Genomic DNA, 22,044 nt, shown 5'->3' with positions numbered 1-22,044 from the left:
CCCCCATTACATCCATTTGAATCCCGCGCCCTTACGCCGCCAAAGATACACTACGCCACCGTAACTTACGGCACAAATTCTTTGAGGATTCGAAAAAAAAAAAGTTACGGCGGTGTAGTGTATCTTAGATACGCTGCGCCCAGTGGAAGATTACGCGCAGGTACGTGGATCTGCCCCTCAGTGTCTATGTCGGGGCTGCGTCATTTCCTGTTGTAGACGTCAGCCCTGACATCCTGCGATGTTTGCTCTGAATTTTCCCCCCCAGAGGATCCTGGACTCACTACGTCACAAGGTAGTAACCGGAAACGAAGAAGAGGCTTGGACATATTGCTATTAGTGCGCATGCACGGTATTACCGAGAGGAGTATGTACTGTGGGCAGAAATGCATATCTTTACAGACACGGAAGACCACAGTGGAGATGGCGCCAGTTAATATGCAGAGAAACTTTTACAAGATAAAGAATATTTGCAGTAAGAACAACATTTTATATATATTCAAAGTAACCATTTAAATCGTAATTACTATTTATTTAATAATATTGTGAAAATCGTTTTTATGTGGGAGGGTTTACTACCTCTTTAAGTGTATTCCAGTAAATAAATATTAAAATATACAAAGGTGGGAAAGGGACTTGGATTTCAAATTTACCGATAAACAACAAGACCGTATCTTGTATTTTGCCAATCGCTCTTCCATAGCTAGTAGGCTCCAGGAATCGGGATACATTTTTTTGACACAATAGTGCCTACCCTTTTACACAGGATCTACCCTGCATTCTTGACAATGTGTTTGGTGTTGCCAACAAGAAAATGGTACCATGCTACATATATTCTGGATGTGCTCCTGCATCTGTCCCCTCTGGGACTTGATTCGGAACCTGGTCTTCAAGTTGACCAACATACACTTGGAGAATAGGCCTGTCTATTGAACTTGACTCCACCCTTGTAGCATAGATATTGTACAAGAGATCTCTTTTGATACACTTAAAATGCAACAAAAAATCTGTATCCCTCAAAATTGGAAATGCTCAGCCCCCCCAGTCCGTGGGCCAGTGGATTGCTGTGTTGAAGGAAATTTGCCAAAATTAAGCCTTTAATGGCAGCTATAAGATGGAAAGAGGAGCAGTACTGGAAAACAAGGTGCTACTGGCACAGTGTCACGAAAGGAGATTCCGCAGTCCTGTCAATGTCAGGGGAATTCAGCCCCAGCGCGTGCGCATTGGCGCGCGTTTGCGCGCGCATGCGCGCGGCGCGGGAGTGCGCGCGGCGCGCGTTGCGGGAGTGCGTGCGGCGCGGGAGTGCGCGCGCCCGCCCGCTGACGGCGTTTGGCGCCAAGGAAACGCTATTTAAACTGGTCAGTCCCTCACCACCTTGCTGACCAGTCTACAGCGTTTACCTGAGAACCTGCATCTGCTACCTATTGATTCACCTGTTTACCTGACCCGGCTTTCCTTGACCTTCCTTGTCTGCAACCCGCCTTTGACCCCGGCTTCTCCTGACCACGGCTCTGCTCAATCCCTGGCTTGTCGCTGCCCGCCCGTACTACTGACCCGGCTTGGACTACCACGATTCTCTGGACTTTCCTTGTTACCTGAACCACTTACCGGTGAACCGACCGGCTTACTTACCTGCCTGATCTCTGTACCTACAAGTGCCATACTACCGTCTTGTCTGCTGTTAAAGTGCCCTGCCTGAACCAGCATACCTACCGGCTACCATTCCTGGACCACTACTCAGCTTTACCACCAGGCACTTGTGTCCCTCCGGACCCTTGACCCTCTGTCCATTCTACCAGTAGGTCTTGGGTCAGAGGCTTACGAGAGGCCGCTCCCTGCACGTTGGGCTCTACAACCAGGTACGTGACAGTACTGGTCAGCCATGACCGAGCCCACGCAGGGAGCGTCTCCTATGGAGGACTTATGCCGCCATCTGGATGGTCTTACTACGGCTGTAAGGAACCTACAAGAGGGTTATACCCGTTTGGAGGAGCGCGTCCAAACTTTGGCTACAACCGCTCCTGCGGCATCCGGAACTTCAGCCACCCCTTCTGTAGTGATGTTGCCACCGGAACCCCGTGTGCCCACACCTGAAAGATTTTCTGGTGACCGCAGCAAATACAGAGCCTTCCGCAACGCCTGCGAACTTTTCTTTGCGCTACAACCTAGAACTTTTTCGCTCGAAGCTACAAAAGTGGGCTTCGTCATCTCGCTGTTATCCGGCGAACCCCAAACCTGGGCACATCGCCTGTTGGAACGCAAGGAAGAATGCCTTAACCATCTTGCTGCCTTTTTTCAAGCCATGGACCTTATTTATGAGGATACTCAGTTAGCGGCAACTGCTGAAGCAGCGTTATGTGTACTCCAACAGGGGCGCAGGGCAGTAGAGGACTATGTAGCTGAATTCAGACAGTGGAGTTCCGACACCAACTGGAACGATGTTGCCCTGCGTCACCAGTTCCGTGCGGGCCTCTTGGACTCATTAAAGGACGAACTGGCTCGAGTGGGCATTCCCGCAACGCTTGACGCCCTCATCCTCCTCTCTGTACAAATCGACAGACGTTTAAGGGAACGGCGTGCTGAACGTACATCCGGTCCCGCACGACCCACATGGATGATGCCACGGGTACCAAGCTCTCCGCATATACCTCTTCCAAGTGCGGTATCGACCTGTGCCGATGCCCCAGAACCAATGCAACTAGGCCTACTGCGGCCCTCTCTAACACCAGAAGAGCGCCAGCGGCGCCGACGCAATAATCTCTGTCTGTATTGCGGAGGATCCGGGCACTATGTAAACACCTGCCCTGTCAAGTTCCGTAAGTGTTCAGTCTTGCCTTCTACCCTTTCATCCACTTTATGTAATAATGATACTCACCTGGTAATTTCAATCTCTCTGCAGCTCCCAGGAGGGGACGTCCAAGTACCCGTGATTATTGATTCCGGCGCTTGCAGCGGCTTCATGGATGCTTCCTTTGCCGCCCGACATGGAGTTCCTCTTCGACCTAGACGCTCGGAACTCACCGTTCATTTAGCCGACGGATCAGCCATCAGATCCGGCCCTGTCACTCAGGAAACTGCCCCCTTACACACGCTCATTGCTAACAACCATCGGGAAGTTCTTTGTTTTGATATCATTGTGTCACCTATCTTTCCCGTTATCTTGGGAATGCCCTGGTTAAAGACTCATAATCCCCAGATTGACTGGGAGTCCGGGGAGATCAACTTCCTTTCCTCTTACTGCTGCCAACGTTGCCTCCAGGAGTCTGCAACTTCCTCATCTCCCTTAATGTGTCTAGACTCTGAAGTTGGAAACCGTCAACTGGTTCCGGAGGCGTATCATGGTTTCCTGGATGTTTTTAGTAAAAAAGAGGCAGAAACCTTACCTCCACACAGGTCCTACGACTGCCCAATTGAACTTTTACCTGGTGCAGAAATCCCGTTTGGTAGGATATTCCCCTTGACAGAACTGAAATTGGGCACGTTAAGATCCTATATTGACGAAAACCTTGAAAAAGGCTTCATACGCCCTTCCACATCCCCCGCGGGAGCCGGCATATTCTTTGTGGAGAAGAAAGACCATTCTCTACGCCCCTGCGTAGACTATCGGGATTTGAACAAGATCACAATTAAAAACAGATATCCCCTTCCTCTTGTCCCCGAATTATTCCAGAGACTAGGAGCAGCCGTCATCTTTACCAAACTCGATCTCCGCGGGGCCTACAACCTTGTCCGTATTAGAGACGGAGACGAGTGGAAGACAGCATTCCGGACCAGATTCGGGCACTTTGAATATTTAGTTATGCCCTTCGGTTTGTGCAATGCCCCAGCCACCTTCCAACATTTCGTAAATGATATATTTAGAGACTACCTTGATCTATTCGTCATTATCTATCTGGACGACATCCTGGTCTTCTCTTCCTCCCTGCCAGATCATCGGAAGCATGTCCAAAGAGTTCTAGCTCGGCTCCGTCAACATAGCCTATACGCTAAAGCCGAGAAATGCGAGTTTGAACAAGAAAGTATTCAGTTTCTGGGTCTTATAATCTCAATCGAAGGTGTCAGGATGGATCCTCAAAAGGTCACTGCTATCACAGAGTGGCCTGCTCCCACCGATAAAAAAGCAGTCCAACGCTTCGTGGGATTTGCGAATTTTTATCGTAAGTTCATCAAGGGCTTCTCTTCAATAATCGCCCCTATCACAGGTCTAACCAAACAGGGCACCCGTTTTCAGTGGTCTCCCGAGGCACAAGCTGCTTTTGTCACCTTGAAGGATCTGTTTATTTCAGCCTCTATCCTGAAGCATTCTGATCCGGTCCTACCCTATACATTGGAGGTGGATGCCTCTGAAGTGGCGGTCGGGGCAGTGCTCTCTCAGAGACAGGGGTCCAAATCTCTCCTACATCCAGTCGCTTTTTTTTCCCGCAAACTTTCAGAAGCCGAGAGGAATTATGATGTTGGGGACAGGGAGCTTTTGGCAATCAAAGCAGCCCTCGAAGAATGGCGCTATCTTCTGGAGGGTGCTGCACACCCTATTCTGATCTTCACGGATCATAAAAACTTAGAGTATTTAAAGGTTGCCAAAAGACTGAAGCCACGCCAGGCCAGGTGGGCATTGTTCTTCACCCGTTTTTCGTTCCATATAACCTACAGACCTGGGTCGAAAAACACCAAGCCCGACGCCCTCTCCCGGATGTTCAGTGGTCTTGAAGTCCCTTCATCTTCAGACACCATCCTTACTCCTGGAAATTTTCTCATGTTACAAGGAGACCTTCTCTCTCAAATCAAGCAGGCTTCTTCAGGAAGTTCCTTAGCCCCAGATCCTACTCTACAGTTAAGGGACGGCTTACTCTGGAACAAGGACAAGATTTTCGTCCCTCAACAGCTACGGGTAGCAGCTCTTAAGTCCTGCCATGACCATGAGCTAGCTGGTCATTTTGGGATACATAAGACGGCTGAGCTCCTCCAGCGCACCTTCTGGTGGCCCCAACTACTTCAGGACTGTAAAAATTACGTGGAATCCTGTATTACCTGTATTCAGCATAAGGGTAGCAGAACCAAAGCTTGGGGTTTACTCAAACCACTGCCTGTTCCAGAGAAACCGTGGAGAAGGATTTCAATGGACTTCAATGTTGAGCTACCCCCTTCGGAAGAATATACCACTATCTTTGTGGTGGTGGACAGGCTTTCAAAGATGGCGCACTTCTTACCGATGCTGGGGACACCTTCTGCGGCTGAAACAGCAAAAATTTTCATAAGAGAGATTGTGAGACTTCATGGCATACCTGCTAATATTGTATCGGACCGCGGGGTGCAATTCACCTCAAGGTTTTGGAAGGCTCTGTGCGGGGCATTGAAGATTGACCTCTCCTTTTCTTCTGCGTACCACCCGCAGACCAATGGCCAAACGGAGCGCACCAATCAGACGCTCGAGCAATATCTGCGATGCTTCTCCAGTTTTTCACAGGACGATTGGGCCTCTCTATTGCCTCTGGCAGAGTTCGCCTACAACAACTCGGTCCATTCGGCCAACAACCAATCTCCATTTTTTGCTAATTATGGCTTCCACCCTCTCTTCCTATCCAACACTATCCCGGAATGCTCAGTACCAGCTGCCCAAGAAACCTTGGATTTTTTCGCCACTAATAACAAATTACTCCAAGAGACAATGGCAAAGGCCCAAGAACATAATAAAGAGGTATTCGACAGGAGGAGAAGGGGGGAACTTGATCTGGCTCCAGGAGACCAAGTTTGGCTGTCCACTTTGAATCTAAAACTAGCCTGCCCGTCCAAGAAACTTGGTCCCAAGTTTGTGGGGCCTTTCCAGATTCTCAGGAGGATTAACGAAGTGGCCTACGAGTTAAAACTACCTGCTTCTTTCCGGATCCATCCAGTTTTCCATGTGGCACTTCTCAAGCCTGCGATCCCGGATCCCTTCACCGACCGGAATGTCGGTCCCCCCGAGCCGGTACTTATCGACGGCGAGGAGGAATTTGAGGTGGAATCCATCCTAGATTGTCGGAAGAGACGTAACCTAGTACAATACCTAGTGAAATGGAAGGGTTATGGTCCGGAAGAAAATTCCTGGGAACCAGAAGCCAACATTCATGCCCAGAGACTGATCCAAGCTTATAACCCAAGAAGATTGACCCAGTTGGGCATCCGGAGGCTGCCCGTAGAGGGGGGGCAATGTCACGAAAGGAGATTCCGCAGTCCTGTCAATGTCAGGGGAATTCAGCCCCAGCGCGTGCGCATTGGCGCGCGTTTGCGCGCGTCAGTGTGCGCGGCGCGCGGCGCGGGAGTGCGCGCGCCCACTGACGGCGTTTGGCGCCAAGGAAACGCTATTTAAACTGGTCAGTCCCTCACCACCTTGCTGACCAGTCTACAGCGTTTACCTGAGAACCTGCATCTGCTACCTATTGATTCACCTGTTTACCTGACCCGGCTTTCCTTGACCTTCCTTGTCTGCAACCCGCCTTTGACCCCGGCTTCTCCTGACCACGGCTCTGCTCAATCCCTGGCTTGTCGCTGCCCGCCCGTACTACTGACCCGGCTTGGACTACCACGATTCTCTGGACTTTCCTTGTTACCTGAACCACTTACCGGTGAACCGACCGGCTTACTTGCCTGCCTGATCTCTGTACCTACAAGTGCCATACTACCGTCTTGTCTGCTGTTAAAGTGCCCTGCCTGAACCAGCATACCTACCGGCTACCATTCCTGGACCACTACTCAGCTTTACCACCAGGCACTTGTGTCCCTCCGGACCCTTGACCCTCTGTCCATTCTACCAGTAGGTCTTGGGTCAGAGGCTTACGAGAGGCCGCTCCCTGCACGTTGGGCTCTACAACCAGGTACGTGACACACAGTTTCCAATATTCCAGTGACTACAACACATATGTATCCTGTTGATAGAAGAAAAAAGGGATGGACAGCTGCACTCCAAAAAAACATAAGGTTGTCTTTAATATAAAAAAAATGCACTACAAAAACAAGCAGCGAACGGGAATAACAGCCTACGCATTTCACACTCCAAATCAGTGCTTAATCATGGCTAGCATAAAAAAGAACACACTTCAAATATATATGATTCTTACCCAAGACATGTGATTGACATTGACCATCCGCAAGTGAGACCCAATTAGTGAAGGGAACTCCCAAAGCCGATCGGAAAGTGTCTTCACATGTGTGCATAAAGATACCTAAATGCAAAATTAAACTCACATTCAAAAAACACACATACATAAATAAATATAAAAGTAAAAATTTTAAAATCTGTATGTGCAAGTCATTGCCTTTGTTTGAATAGGTAGCTACGTGTAAAACAAAGTGTATAAAACCTTCACAGTTATTGAGTTGCATTGCCCATGCGACAATATCAAACAGTGATGATGAAAAGAGTTCATTGTAGTGTATCCAGATGCTAAGGAAATGGCTCTGTGTAAGAAAAAAGTGTTTTTATGTGTAGAAAATGTATAGTAGACATACGGTATATATACAGTGAGGAAAATAAGTATTTGAACACCCTGCTATTTTGCAAGTTCTCCCACTTGGAAATCATGGAGGGGTCTGAAATTGTTATCGTAGGTGCATGTCCACTGTGAGAGACATAATCTAAAAAAAAAAATCCAGAAATCACAATGTATTAACTATTTATTTGTATGATACAGCTGCAAATAAGTATTTGAACACCTGAGAAAATCAATGTTAATATTTGGTACAGTAGCCTGTGTTTGCAATTACAGAGGTCAAACATTTCTTGTAGATTTTCACCAGGTTTGCACACACTGGAGGAGGGATTTTGGCCCACTCCTCCACACAGATCTTCTCTAGATTAGTCAGGTTTCTGGGCTGTCGCTGAGAAACACTGAGTTTGAGCTCCCTCCAAAGATTCTCTATTGGGTTTAGGTCTGAAGACTGGCTAGGCCACGCCAGAACCTTGATATGCTTCTTACAGAGCCACTCCTTGGTTATCCTGGCTGTGTGCTTCGGGTCATTGTCATGTTGGAAGACCCAGCCTCGACCCATCTTCAAAGCTCTAACTGAGGGAAGGAGGTTGTTGCCCAAAATCTCGCAATACATGGCTCGGTCATCCTCTCCTTAATACAGTGCAGTCGCCCTGTCCCATGTGCAGAAAAACACCCCAAAGCATGATGCTACCACCCCCATGCTTCACAGTAGGGATGGTGTTCTTGGGATGGTACTCATCATTCTTCTTCCTCCAAACACGGTTAGTGGAATTATGACCAAAAAGTTCTATTTTGGTCTCATCTGACCACATGACTTTCTCCCATGACTTCTCTGGATCATCCAAATGGTCATTGGCAAACTTAAGACGGGCCTTGACATGTGCTGGTTTAAGCAGGGGAACCTTCCGTGCCATGCATGATTTCAAACCATGACGTCTTAGTCAGGGGCGGACTGACAGTTCATGGGGCCCCCGGGCAAAAGGAGATCATGGGGCCCCCTGTGTCTCCGCCCATGTGTCCCTGCCCACGTTAAAGCTACATTCACACAAAGTCCCACCTACATATTGCACTGCCCACATTGCAGGCGTTCAAAGAATTTCTCTACACACTGTTCAAAATAAATGTTTATTATAGGAATTAAAACATTCTTCTCACTGATCACCAATGTAAGGGACATTCTTCCCACTGATCACCAATGTAAGGAGCATTCTTCTCACTGATCACTAATGTAAGGGACATTCTTCCCACTGACTACCAATGTAAGGAGCATTCTTCTCACTGATCACCAATGTAAGGAACATTCTTCCCACTGATCACCAATGTAAGGAACATTCTTCCCACTGATCACCAATGTAAGGGACATTCTTCTCACTGATCACCAATGTAAGGGACATTCTTCTCACTGATCACCAATGTAAGGGACATTCTTCTCACTGATCACCAATGTAAGGGACATTCTTCTCACTGATCACCAATGTAAGGGACATTCTTCCCACTGATCACCAATGTAAGGAACATTCTTCCCACTGATCACCAATGTAAGAGACATTCTTCTCACTGATCACCAATGTAAGGGACATTCTTCCCACTGATCACCAATGTAAGGGACATTCTTCTCACTGATCACCAATGTAAGGGACATTCTTCCCACTGATCACCAATGTAAGGGACATTCTTCCCACTGATCACCAATGTAAGGGACATTCTTCTCACTGATCACCAATGTAAGGAACATTCTTCTCACTGATCACCAATGTAAGGGACATTCTTCCCACTGATCACCAATGTAAGGATCATATTTCCCACTGATCACCAATGTAAGGGACATTCTTCCCACTGATCACCAATGTAAGGGACATTCTTCCCACTGATCACCAATGTAAGGGACATTCTTCTCACTGATCACCAATGTAAGGAACATTCTTCTCACTGATCACCAATGTAAGGGACATTCTTCCCACTGATCACCAATGTAAGGATCATATTTCCCACTGATCACCAATGTAAGGAACATTCTTCCCACTGATCACCAATGTAAGGAACATTCTTCTCACTGATCACCAATGTAAGGAACATTCTTCTCACTGATCACCAATGTAAGGAACATTCTTACCACTGACCACCAATGTAAGGGACATTCTTCCCACTGATCACCAATGTAAGGGACATTCTTCTCACTGATCACCAATGTAAGGGACATTCTTCCCACTGATCACCAATGTAAGGGACATTCTTCCCACTGATCACCAATGTAAGGGACATTCTTCCCACTGATCACCAATGTAAGGGACATTCTTCTCACTGATCACCAATGTAAGGAACATTCTTCCCACTGATCACCAATGTAAGGAACATTCTTCCCACTGATCACCAATGTAAGAGACATTCTTCTCACTGATCACCAATGTAAGGGACATTCTTCCCACTGATCACCAATGTAAGGGACATTCTTCCCACTGATCACCAATGTAAGGGACATTCTTCTCACTGATCACCAATGTAAGGATCATATTTCCCACTGATCACCAATGTAAGGAACATTCTTCCCACTGATCACCAATGTAAGGAACATTCTTCTCACTGATCACCAATGTAAGGAACATTCTTCTCACTGATCACCAATGTAAGGAACATTCTTCTCACTGATCACCAATGTAAGGAACATTCTTCCCACTGATCACCAATGTAAGGAACATTCTTCCCACTGATCACCAATGTAAGGAACATTCTTCTCACTGATCACCAATGTAAGGAACATTCTTCCCACTGATCACCAATGTAAGGAACATTCTTCTCACCGATCACCAATGTCAGGAACATTCTTCCCACTGATCACCAATGTAAGGGACATTCTTCCCACTGATCACCAATGTAAGGAGCATTCTTCCCACTGATCACCAATGTAAGGAACATGTAAGGAACATTCTTCTCACTGATCACCAATGTAAGGGACATTCTTCTCACTGATCACCAATGTAAGGGACATTCTTCTCACTGATCACCAATGTAAGGGACATTCTTCCCACTGATCACCAATGTAAGGGACATTCTTCTCACTGATCACCAATGTAAGGGACATTCTTCCCACTGATCACCAATGTAAGGAACATTCTTTAGTCCAGGTTCGCACTGACAGTGGGAATGAAATTGTGCGAGACAGTTCAGCTAAACTCGCATGATTTCATACCCGCATGTCAGTGTGAATTTGGCGGGTGATTTCAGAGACATCTGTGAGGGTTGCTGCACAGATGTCTATGGAAATTGCACCAAGAAGTCGCCAAAAGTTGTACAGAAACTACTTTTGGGAATCGGCGCCACGAATGGGGCATCACACCGATTCGGTTAGTGCCATTGCCATGCGATTTGACATGTCAAATCGCATGGTAAATTGCTTCAATGTGAACCAGGTCTAAGTGCTATTCCCTATATATAACACTGATATCTATACACTGAGTGGCATTCGGTGTACCAGATATCAGTGTGCAGGGGCGGATTGACCAGTCAGTCGGCACCGTGGTGGCAGGGCCCGGGCCGGCTCAGTCTGCCACTGGAGGTGCCCGCAGCAGTGGCAGCTTATCATACACAATAAAAAAAAGAGTCTGTACCCCCGAGAAAGCAGTGCCTTGAACCATTAAATCCCACTAGCTAGGTTGATGTGGCTGTTGTATATGAGGGGGTCGGGAGGTATGAGCTGGCCGGTGTCCTGACGATATGGTTCCTCTATCTGATAGTTTCCGACCTCAACTGTGCATGCTCAGTCAGAGTCTACGGAAATCTCCGAGGCTGAACAGCTGTTTGTCCGCTGTAAATGGAGCATGCGCAATGCGCTCGCTCCCGACCCGATGCTTGGGGCTGGTTATACACGGCTCCTCCACTCGATGTCCAGTGCTTTTGTCAAAGGGGTGGATGTCATATTGAGAATATCAACAAACTGGGGGCGTGTGTAACCAGCACCAAGCATTGGGTCGGGAGCGAGCGCAGTGTTCATTGCATATGCTCTGTTTACAGCTAACAAACAGCTCTTCGGGCTTGGAGATTTTCGTAGCCTCCGACTGCGCAAGTGCAGCGCCTGCGCAGTCGAGGTGGGAACCTATCCGATAGGGGAACCATCTTGACAAGACAACGGGATGGATGGCTGGATGAATAGCCCCTGACATGACCTGCTACCTGGTAAATAAGCACAGACACAGCACAGGGCAAGAAGGTAAAGAAACAATCAGCATGGGCATGGCTCTTATTACACAGATTAGACACTGTCACGGTAACTGCAATCACAGGGCTTTCATTATTTATCACACTGACCTGCTAATCTGCACACAACACAAGGCAGGTCATTGTGAATGCCATTCGTTCCTGTGTCTGTGCAATTCAGTCAGCTCTGCCTCTCCAGTCCAGCAGCAGCAGCTCCTTCACATGCAGTCCTCCGAGGCAGTGACTTATGGCCCCGCCCCCCTCAGCTGAATTCCACAGGGGAGAGAGGTGGCCGGAGCGCCTGTCACTGTACATCCCCACAACGCACGGCTCACGGCTCTGATGAGCCATCCATCCTGGGAAGCTCATAACTCCCGAGCGAGCCTCTTATACAAGGCATCTCGGGGATACAGAGTGCAGACTCCGTTTTTTTAATTGTTTAGAAGCTGAAGCTGCTGCGGGCACCTCCAGGGACGGACTGAGCCAGCCCGGGCCCCCCCCCACCACGGGCCCTCGGGCAATGACCGAATGACCGAATGGTCAGTCCGCCCCTGGTCTTAGTGTATTACCAACAGTAACCTTGGAAACGGTGGTCCCAGCTCTTTTCAGGTCATTGACCAGCTCCTCCCGTGTAGTCCTGGGCTGATTTCTCACCTTTCTTAGGATCATTGAGACCCCACGAGGTGAGATTTTACATGGAGCCCCAGTCCGAGGGAGATTGACAGTCATGTTTAGCTTCTTCCATTTTCTAATGATTGCTCCAACAGTAGACCTTTTTTCACTAAGCTGCTTGGCAATTTCCCCGTAGCCCATTTCCAGCCTTGTGGAGGTGTACAATTTTGTCTCTAGTGTCTTTGGACAGCTCTTTGGTCTTGGCCATGTTAGTAGTTGGATTCTTACTGATTGTATGGGGTGGACAGGTGTCTTTATGCAGCTAATGACCTCAAACAGGTGCATCTAATTTAGGATAATAAATGGAGTGGAGGTGGACATTTTAAAGGCAGACTAACAGGTCTTTGAGGGTCAGAATTATAGCTGATAGACAGGTGTTCAAATACTTATTTGCAGCTGTATCATACAAATAAATAGTTAAAAAATCATAAATTGTGATTTCTGGAATGTTTTTTTTTGATTATGTCTCTCACAGTGGACATGCACCTACGATGACAATTTCAGACCCCTCAAGTGGGAGAACTTGCAAAATAGCAGGGTGTTCAAATACTTATTTTCCTCACTGTATGTCCATAGGTCTGGTGAATTAAATTAAAATACAAACAATGTTTTCTTTATGAAGTAGTGGTCATGTGGATGAACCAATGGACATGATATATAGTTAGTGAGAAAATTATCGTATAGGTATTTATGTGTGTGTGTAAACGACCACATAAAATGCAAAGAAGGATATATATTCATATTGTAGGTAATAATTGTGTGTCGGAAAAAAACAGACGCGTCATAAGTATATTAACCCCAAATGAACATAAGTGAAGATACGTAAAAAAGCTAAATGGTGCCGAATCATAGAATGTACAGTGCCTTGCGAAAGTATTCGGCCCCCTTTGCGACCTTTTGCCATATTTCAGGCTTCAAACATAAAGATATAAAACTGTAATTTGTTTTGAAGAATCAACAAGTGGGACACAATCATGAAGTGGAACAAAATTTATTGGATATTTCAAACTTTTTTAACAAATAAAAAACTGAAAAATTGGGCGTGCAAAATTATTCAGCCCCTTTTACTTTCAGTGCAGCAAACTCTCTCCAGAAGTTCAGTGAGGATCTCTGAATGATCCAATGTTGACCTAAATGACTAATGATGATAAATAGAATCCACCTTTGTGTAATCAAGTCTCCGTATAAATGCACCTGCACTGTGATAGTCTCAGGCCCCGTACTCACGACCAAACATGTCTGCTGAAACTGGTCCGCGGACCAGTTTCAGCAGACATGTTTGGCCGTGTGTAGGCCCGAGCGGACCATTTTCGGGCGGATCGGACAGGTTTCCAGCAGACAACTGTTTCCTGGACTTGCTTTAAAACAGTCCGCTGGAAACCTGTCCGCCCGGACATGTACGGTCGTCTGTACAGACCCTACCGTACATGTCCGGCCGCCCGCCATCCCTCGCATGCGTCGAATGACTTTGACGCATGCGTGGAAGCATTTTAAAGGCAGGCCGCCCACGTCGCCGCGTCATTGTCGCGGCGACACCGTGGACACGCCCCGCGTATTGTTTACGCGCGGACCTCTGTTCGATGGTGTGTACAGCCATCGAACAGAAGTCCCCGGGCAGTCCCCGGGCAGACATGTCCGATGAAAACGGTCCGCGGACCGGTTTCATCGGACTTGTCTGCTCGTGAGTACTCGGCCTCAGAGGTCCGTTTAAAGCGCAGAGAGCATCATGAAGAACAAGGAACACATCAGGCAGGTCCGAGATACTCTTGTGGAGAAGTTTAAAGCCGGATTTGGATACAAAAAGATTTCCCAAGCTTTAAACATCCCAAGGAGCACTGTGCAAGCGATAATATTGAAATGGAAGGAGTATCAGACCACTACAAATCTACGAAGACCTGGCCGTCCCTCTAAACTTCCAGCTCATACAAGGAGAAGACTGATCAGAGATGCAGCCAAGAGGCCCATGATCACTGGATGAACTGCAGAGATCTACAGCTAAGGTGGGAGACTCTGTCCATAGGACAACAATCAGTTGTATACTGCACAAATCTGGCCTTTATGGAAGAGTGGCAAGAAGAAAGCCATTTCTTAAAGATATCCATAAAAAGTGTTGTTTAAAGTTTGCCACAAGCCACCTGGGAGACACACCAAACATGTGGAAGAAGGTGCTCTGGTCAGATGAAACCAAAATCGAACTTTTTTGGCAACAATGCAAAATGTTATGTTTGGCGTAAAAGCAACACAGCTCATCACCCTGAACACACCATCCCCACTGTCAAACATGGTGGTGGCAGCATCATGGTTTGGGCCTGCTTTTCTTCAGCAGGGACAGGGAAGATGGTTAAAATTGATGGGAAGATAGATGGAGCCAAATACAGGACCATTCTGGAAGAAAACCTGATGGAGTCTGCAAAAGACCTGAGACTGGGATGGAGATTTGTCTTCCAACAAGACAATGATCCAAAACATAAAGAAAAATCTACAATGGAATGGTTCACAAATAAACATATCCAGGTGTTAGAATGGCCAAGTCAAAGTCCAGACCTGAATCCAATCGAGAATCTGTGGAAAGGACTGAAAACTGCTGTTCAGAAATGCTCTCCATCCAACCTCACTGAGCTCGAGCTGTTTTGCAAGGAGGAATGGCCAATAATTTCAGTCTCTCGATGTGCAAAACTGATAGAGACATACCCCAAGCGACTTACAGCTGTAATCGCAGCAAAAGGTGGCGCTACAAAGTATTAACTTAAGGGGGCTGAATAGTTTTGCACGCACAATTTTTCAGTTTTTTATTTGTTAAAAAAGTTTGAAATATCCAATAAATTTCGTTCCACTTCATGATTGTGTACGTGTTGTTGATTCTTAAAAAAAAAAAATTACAGTTTTATATCTTTATGTTTGAAACCTGAAATGTGGCAAAAGGTTGCAAAGTTCAAGAGGGCCGAATACTTTCGCAAGGCACTGTATGTAGATGTATATATGTAAAGTAAACATAGAGAGAGATGCTCGTGAACATGTGAATGTATATGATTGTATATATTGTTTAGTGTGTAGATACGAGTGTACTGTGGTGTGAACTAAATATATTTGTCTCTGCTTGCAATAATATGTGGATGTCTAGAAAAGACATGTACCCATCCATCGAGTAGTGGATAGTACTCTAAAAGAATGAATGCTTAAAAAAGGCAAAAGAAAGATATATACGTGCATGTACACTGGATCTAAAAAGTGAAATTTTTTGAATTAATATACCATCCTACAGTGTAAATGAAGACACATTCCACCCTACAATATTATACAATAATATATGTCATAAAGTATATATCACATAATACATTATACATAAAAAGAAAAAGTGTTAAAAAACACAGAATTCATCATGATATGTATGCTTCGTCGGTGGTGTTGTGGAGACTTCATAAAATAAAAAATAAAAAAATATAAAAAAAAACTGTATCCCTCAAAAATGGAAATGCTCAGCCCCCCCATCCGTGGGCCAGTGGATTGCTGTGTTGAAGGAAATTTGCCAAAATTAAGCCTTTAATTGCAGCTATAAGATGGAAACAGGAGCAGTACTGGAAAACAAGGTGCTACTGGCACAGTTTCCAATATTCCAGTGACTACAACACATATGTATCCTGTACACTTTCTTAGAATGAACACAGTATAGGGAGCTAGAGTGGATTGTGTGGGTCGTTAAGGTGGTGGCTCGGCCTCTGGGGTCCCAGCTGTATTATTATTACCTCTATTTTCTCCACTACCCCCTTCCCCCTTTTCTTTTCTTTTCTCTCTCTCTATTAAGTCTTCCCTGTTTACTAATTCTTACACCTATACCATAGGACATGCTACTTGACACATGTCAGAGGGCAATATACTGTTAGTAATTTTGGGTACTGGGGAAGTGCTACCGGTTTACTCTCTTGACTTTTGGTTCTTGTTTTTTTCTTTTGTTTTAAGGTCTGTCTTGGGAAAAACTAAAAAATTGCACAGGCAAGACCTTGCTTAGGAAGTGGCATAATCTTATAGCATACGGCTTTGCTGGCTTAATTTATTAAGGTGATTCTCCCCGCTAGGTAGATGCTTTTGATCTCAATGACACCCTTTATTATGTCCCGGGTATGCATTATCTTAATTTATTGTTTTCTACTTGAAATATGCTGTGACTTATCCTGTTCTACAATTATTGTGATGATGGATGTACCTCCAAGTTTTGTATTATTTTTTCCTTTCTGTAAGATTTACTGCCTTGCTGAAGTACGCAATAATAGTTTAACTTTAAAGTAAATAAATATAAAAAACTCACCACTGCTACATCCTGTTTCTCTAAATTAATCTAATTCTACACCAATCCATTACAATACAAATGTGGTGCATGGCCGAAACACTAAATTACACAGACTAAAAAAAAGGGGCAAACTGCACTCTCAAACTATAATGAGTATGTAGCACAGCCCCCTTGAGGACTGCTTGGATTCACCTGTTCTTCTGCATCACCGTGACCCTGTGAACATTGCAACCCACCTGACACTCTGGGTTCAGACATCTTTCACAACACCTATAAATGACATCTCACACAAGTCAAATATGTTTATGTTAACTAAGCTTTTACTGGAGTAAGTAATGTAATATTGATACACAGAGGAGGGTAATTGGTCAACCGAGTACTGGATAACAGCCCAGACTCGAAAGAATAATTTCCCTAAAAGACAGCTTAGAAACAGCACAAAAGCATAATTGACATATATGTACAATGAATTACCACCTGGAGCATAACCTGAAAGGTAAGTAAGGTTATCTATCTAGGACAGGCAGTCACACACTAAAGGGGAACCCCAGGCCGGCCTATTCAACCTTTGTATCTTAATGAGAGATCAGACAGAATAGAGGATGGTATTAACAGCAGTGTCCAAGATGCAGGCCTGATAGTTTTCACCGGCAGTTGGAGCTCATTAGATTGTATCCAATGAGGCACAATAGTGTGGTAATAGCCGAAGGGTTTAAACAGGCTAGTGATACACCTTGAAGTGGTTTTAAGTAAAGGTGTCTATGTACAGTGTTCCAAACAGTATTGCAATAAAGTGTTCCTGAGGTAAAGATGTCTGTACACAGTGTTCAGATAAAGTAGCAGAGAAAGGTTGCAAAGGATAGGCAATTGCCTTCTCACCAATGACCAAACCAGCTTACACCTTGCACCTTGCAGACAGCGATTCTAGAAAGACGTCCTTCAGCGAAGCGACCAGCGATGACCCACGGCTGATGGATGCAGGCGACCGTAGTGTAGATCTGCTGGATGGGTGCCGTGTGGATGTCCAACAAACAGCACGAGGATTGGGCCCTCCAGGGCCGGGTTGGAATCACTTGATCACCGCGTGGTAGGCCGCAGTCTCTTTCCTCGCACAGGGAGATGTGTGGACAGCCCTGCGCAGGAAGAAGAGACCATGGCACAGATCTCAGGACCCTTTTATAGTTCCTCCCAGGAGTCTCTTCGGAACATAGCAAGGATTCCTGGGATGTGTAGTGCAGATGTCATGTCACACAAAAGAAACACTGGTCTGAAAGACTACTAATCCCACAATCCTTTCTGGTCGGGCGGGCTCACAGATGTGAGGTCACTGCCACCCAGCACTAGAGGGATATGTCTATAGGTGAAGAATGACAGGGAATTGTACAATATTAGGACTGTAGTCCACATTGCCACAAGTATAACAAAATATTTTAGTATTACAAAAATATATCAAAATACAAGACACTCCACCAATAAAAAAGACAGATCTGTCATTAAAAAGTCACCAAAATTTCTAAGCTGCCCTGATCCCTTACCAATGTCCATAAATTGTATCTATTTTTCTCAAAACATGCTTTTTTAAATATTCCAGGTCATGTAAGTTTATACTCAATCTTCTTGGTTATTCTTCAAATGTACAGTACATTCCATTGTCCTTTATATTTAAGCTTCACTGCTCAGACCTTTATACCTGCCTACCAAAGTCTACTCTCTATGTACAAATCATGCGAGTCTTGTGTTTGTTGTACCTCCTGATCTTTTAGCTTGACAAGCTGCTGAGTATTTCTTTTTAGGCTGCAACAAGAGGCAACCAGCAAATAAGAATGGAACAGAGGAACCCTCCAGTGGATGATTTCTCCCTCAACATATTTTCCGTTACCCCATTCACAAACACCCAGCTGGATGTTCAAGTCTCGGAAAGTGATAAAGCTGGGGCCACCTTGCTTTTCTCTGGAATCTTTGTGGGACTTGTTGGAATCACATTTACTGCAATGGGATGGATCCAACGTGATGATAAGAATAGGTTTGAGTGGACCCAGTTGCTTGGACCCCTTTTATTATCAGTAGGGGTGACCTTTGCACTGATATCTGTATGCAAGTTTAAACTGCTGTCATGTAAGCCATGTAATAGCAATGAGGATACGGCACTAGAGGCAGATCAGCATTCAGCTGGACAGTCATTTGTTTTCACTGGAATAAACCAACCAATAACTTTTCATGGGGCTACTGTGGTACAGTACATTCCTCCTCCATATAGTGCTCAAGATGCCAATGAAATGACATCTCCCATGCCTGCACCTGTCTTTACTAGTAACAGTGGGTCTAGTACTCCTATTGTGATGGCATCTCCAGTATTTCCTCCTGAATATCACTGTGTTTATGCAAGGGACAATCCATCATTTGTAGAAGAAATTACAAACCTAACACTTACGGACAATGAAAATGACAGGTATGTGTGTATTGTTCAGTCTGTGCAAATTTCCTTATGCCGCGTACACACCATCACTTTATGTAATGAAAAACGTCAATTAAAATGACCGTGTGTGGGGGAAAACGTTGTTTTATGTCCTGTGAAAAACAACAACAAAAAATTTAAGCATGCTTCAATTTTTTTGTGTTGTTTTTCAAAACGTCGTTTTTTGTGTCAATTAAAATGATAGTGTGTGGGCAAAACGACATTTAAAACAACGTTTTTAAACCCGCGCATGCTCAGAAGCAAGTTATGAAGCTAGCTTCAATGGAAAAGAGTGCTGAACGTAACCGCGCTTTGCTAGAGCATTTTGAAAAAACGATGGTGTGTAGGCAACTTCGTTTTTGAAAATAAAGTTTCAAAAACGTTGTTTTATTTCATGATTTAAAACGTCGTTTTTTTTCATCACATAAAGTGATGGTGTGTACGCAGCATTAGAGTTGAAGTTTACGCAAGACCTTTTTTGGTAATTTTGTTTTAATTTTGTTAATTTCTGTTTAAGACAGAAAAAATATATGGCTAACAACTAAAAGCATGGAAGCTATATAGCTCTGCTGCCCATAGGTACAGGTTTACTGTGCCTAATGGTGTATCTGGCCCCAAGCTAGCGTATGTCTACTGTAAGATGCAATATGGACAAAAAAATGAATTTTAACTTATTTTGTCATTTTGTCATCAATCTCTTACAAATAAATAATTTGGAAGCCTTCTGAAGAAGTGTAAAGCAGTCTCATACAGTTCGGGGATTTCTGCAGTTAACTGAAAACATCTAATTAATGTTTGACCAAGAAAATGTGGTTCTTGTTCTTTTCAGAGTCCTGTGCCAGCTTTCCTTATTGATTACCCCTGATATTAATGTATAAATCCCTTCATATATAAGTGATTTTTTTTTTTTTGCGTACTACGTCATTGAATGAATAAAATGAAAATGTTTAAATGTTGGATGAGGTGAAACTGTATGGATGTCTTATGTCTGCTAGTGAGATCTCTGCATAACATGCCTGTGATATGAAGTCTTGTTGTTTGATTATTTTGTATTATAAAGAAGGATGAGTGATACCCAGGGGCAGGGATAGGACAGAAATGTAGACTAGACAAGGTGATTAATCCCATTGTCATCAGTATGGGGGTATCCTTTCATTGCTAAGCATCTTAACACTGAATTACTTTTTAGAAATGTATAACATGGTACCAGGTTATCGGTCAAGATGGACCCCCCTAGAAAAACTACTACCACTCCACAATGTTGCCACCTTGCTTCCATCTATTCCACACAAAAAAAAACTCAAAACCACTTTTTTTCCTGAGTCATTATGTGACCATTCATGTGCCTCTTCCAGGTGTGTAAACCAATGATCCACTACTGCAGTCTGGGTTCAGTGCCAACCAGTCTTTTTGCAACCCCTTGCAGTGATGTTATCAGGCCACTGGTGTCTTCTGGAACCTGTGAGAACCCTGCTACTGGATAGCAAATGAGATGTGTCCACATCACCAGGGCAGCAATGTGGGGAACAGATACCAGACCCTTATACCGCGTACACACGATCATTTGTCGGGTTCTACAAAATTACTTTTGTTTTTAATGTCATTAAAAACGATTGTGTGTGGGCTTCAGAGCATTTTTCGGGTTCTAAAAAATGGGCAAAAAAAAATTCGAACATGCTCTATTTTTTAACAACGTTTTTAACGCTGTCGTTTTTCGGGTCGTAAAAAATGTTCGTGTGTGGGCTTTAACGACGTGAAAAATCTGCGCATGTTTAGAAGCAAGTTATGAGACGGGAGCGCTCGTTCTGGTAAAACTACCGTTCGTAATGGAGTAAGCACATTCATCACGCTGTAACAGACAGAAAAGCGCGAATCGTCTTTTACTAACACAAAATCAGCTAAAGCAGCCCCAAGGGTTGCGCCATCCGAATGGAACTTCCCCTTTATAGTGCCGTTGTACGTGTTGTACATCACCACGCTTTGCTAGAGCATTTTTTTCCACGATCGTGTGTAGGCAAGGCCGTTTTAATGATCAAGTTGAAAAAAACTTTGTTTTTTCTAGAGCCTGAAAAACATCATTTTTTAGAACCCGAAAAATGATCGTGTGTAAGCGGCATTACACTCTGCAAGACAAAAAAAAAAAGTGACCTGTTTTGTGACATAACCACGGATTCAGTTAAGTATTTGAGGCTTTTCATTTTTCTTTGTTTAAATCTAGCAATTATAAGGGTTAAGGGGCAGTAGGAGAGTAGGGATTTTCAGACATTAAAGCTTTATAGTTTTTAATTGAAAAAAACTAGCAAGGTTATTTTAAGAGAACATACTAGATTAATCTTTTTATCTAAGATAAGAATTAAACATTCTCAACTTTGCCTTTATTTCTCCAACTTTACAGATCTCCATGTTTCAGAAGGCAGCATGAACAGCTCCAGAGTGTAGATGCGTACAGTGGCCCACCACCGTCATATGCAGAAATATTTCCTGAAATAAACTAATTAATTCAAAGGTTACAAAAGTCCCACCTTCCATTAAGTAAGGATTTACAGGTTTCTTCACAGTACGAGCTCTGAAAATGTGGAATACACTCCCTCAAGAGCTGGTTCTGTCCAGCTCAGTAGATTGCTTTAAAAAATACCTGGATTCTTTCCTAAATGTACATAATATAACTGGATACTAAAATCTATAGGTAAAGTTGATACAGGGAATATCCGATTGCCTCTTAGGGGATCGGGAAGGATTGTTTCCCTCTGCTGGAGAAAATTGGATCATGCTTTGCTGTTTTTTTTTTGCCTTCCTCTGGATCAACTGTGGTACAGTATAAGATTGTGTACATGGGTTTGTATGATTTTTATTGGTTGAACTAGATGGACTTTTGTCTTTTTTCAACCTGACTAACTATGTAACTATGTACAGAAGTCATATTCTGGGTAATATATTTTTTGGCCGTAGAAAATATAATAATATAGAGAACGTATAGG

At 44.5% G+C, this 22,044-nt stretch overlaps 1 protein-coding gene across 1 annotated transcript; it reads left to right on the top strand.

The window, feature by feature from the left end:
- The first annotated feature begins 18,354 nt into the window (after nt 1-18,354).
- On the top strand, nt 18,355-21,683 carry TMEM174 (transmembrane protein 174). Its single transcript, XM_040335819.1, has 2 exons — nt 18,355-19,060; nt 21,462-21,683. Exons 1-2 carry the CDS (start codon nt 18,435-18,437, stop codon nt 21,559-21,561), a joined length of 726 nt encoding a protein of 241 aa, XP_040191753.1. The 5' UTR covers nt 18,355-18,434; the 3' UTR covers nt 21,562-21,683.
- The last annotated feature ends 361 nt before the right edge of the window (nt 21,684-22,044 follow it).

The sequence above is a fragment of the Rana temporaria genome, chromosome 1, assembly GCF_905171775.1.
Source record: "Rana temporaria chromosome 1, aRanTem1.1, whole genome shotgun sequence".
Taxonomy (NCBI): Eukaryota; Metazoa; Chordata; class Amphibia; order Anura; family Ranidae; genus Rana; species Rana temporaria.
The sequence above is the reverse complement of the archived record's forward strand: the minus strand, read 5'-3'. Positions and strand labels throughout refer to the sequence as shown.

Bases quoted from the DNA above. Each gene is read 5' to 3' on its own strand.
- TMEM174 (XM_040335819.1), top strand. From the start codon at position 18,435: ATGGAACAGAGGAACCCTCCAGTGGATGATTTCTCCCTCAACATATTT. The intron at 19,061-21,461 runs GTATGTGTGTAT...CCAACTTTACAG, and splicing joins ACGGACAATGAAAATGACAG to ATCTCCATGTTTCAGAAGGC.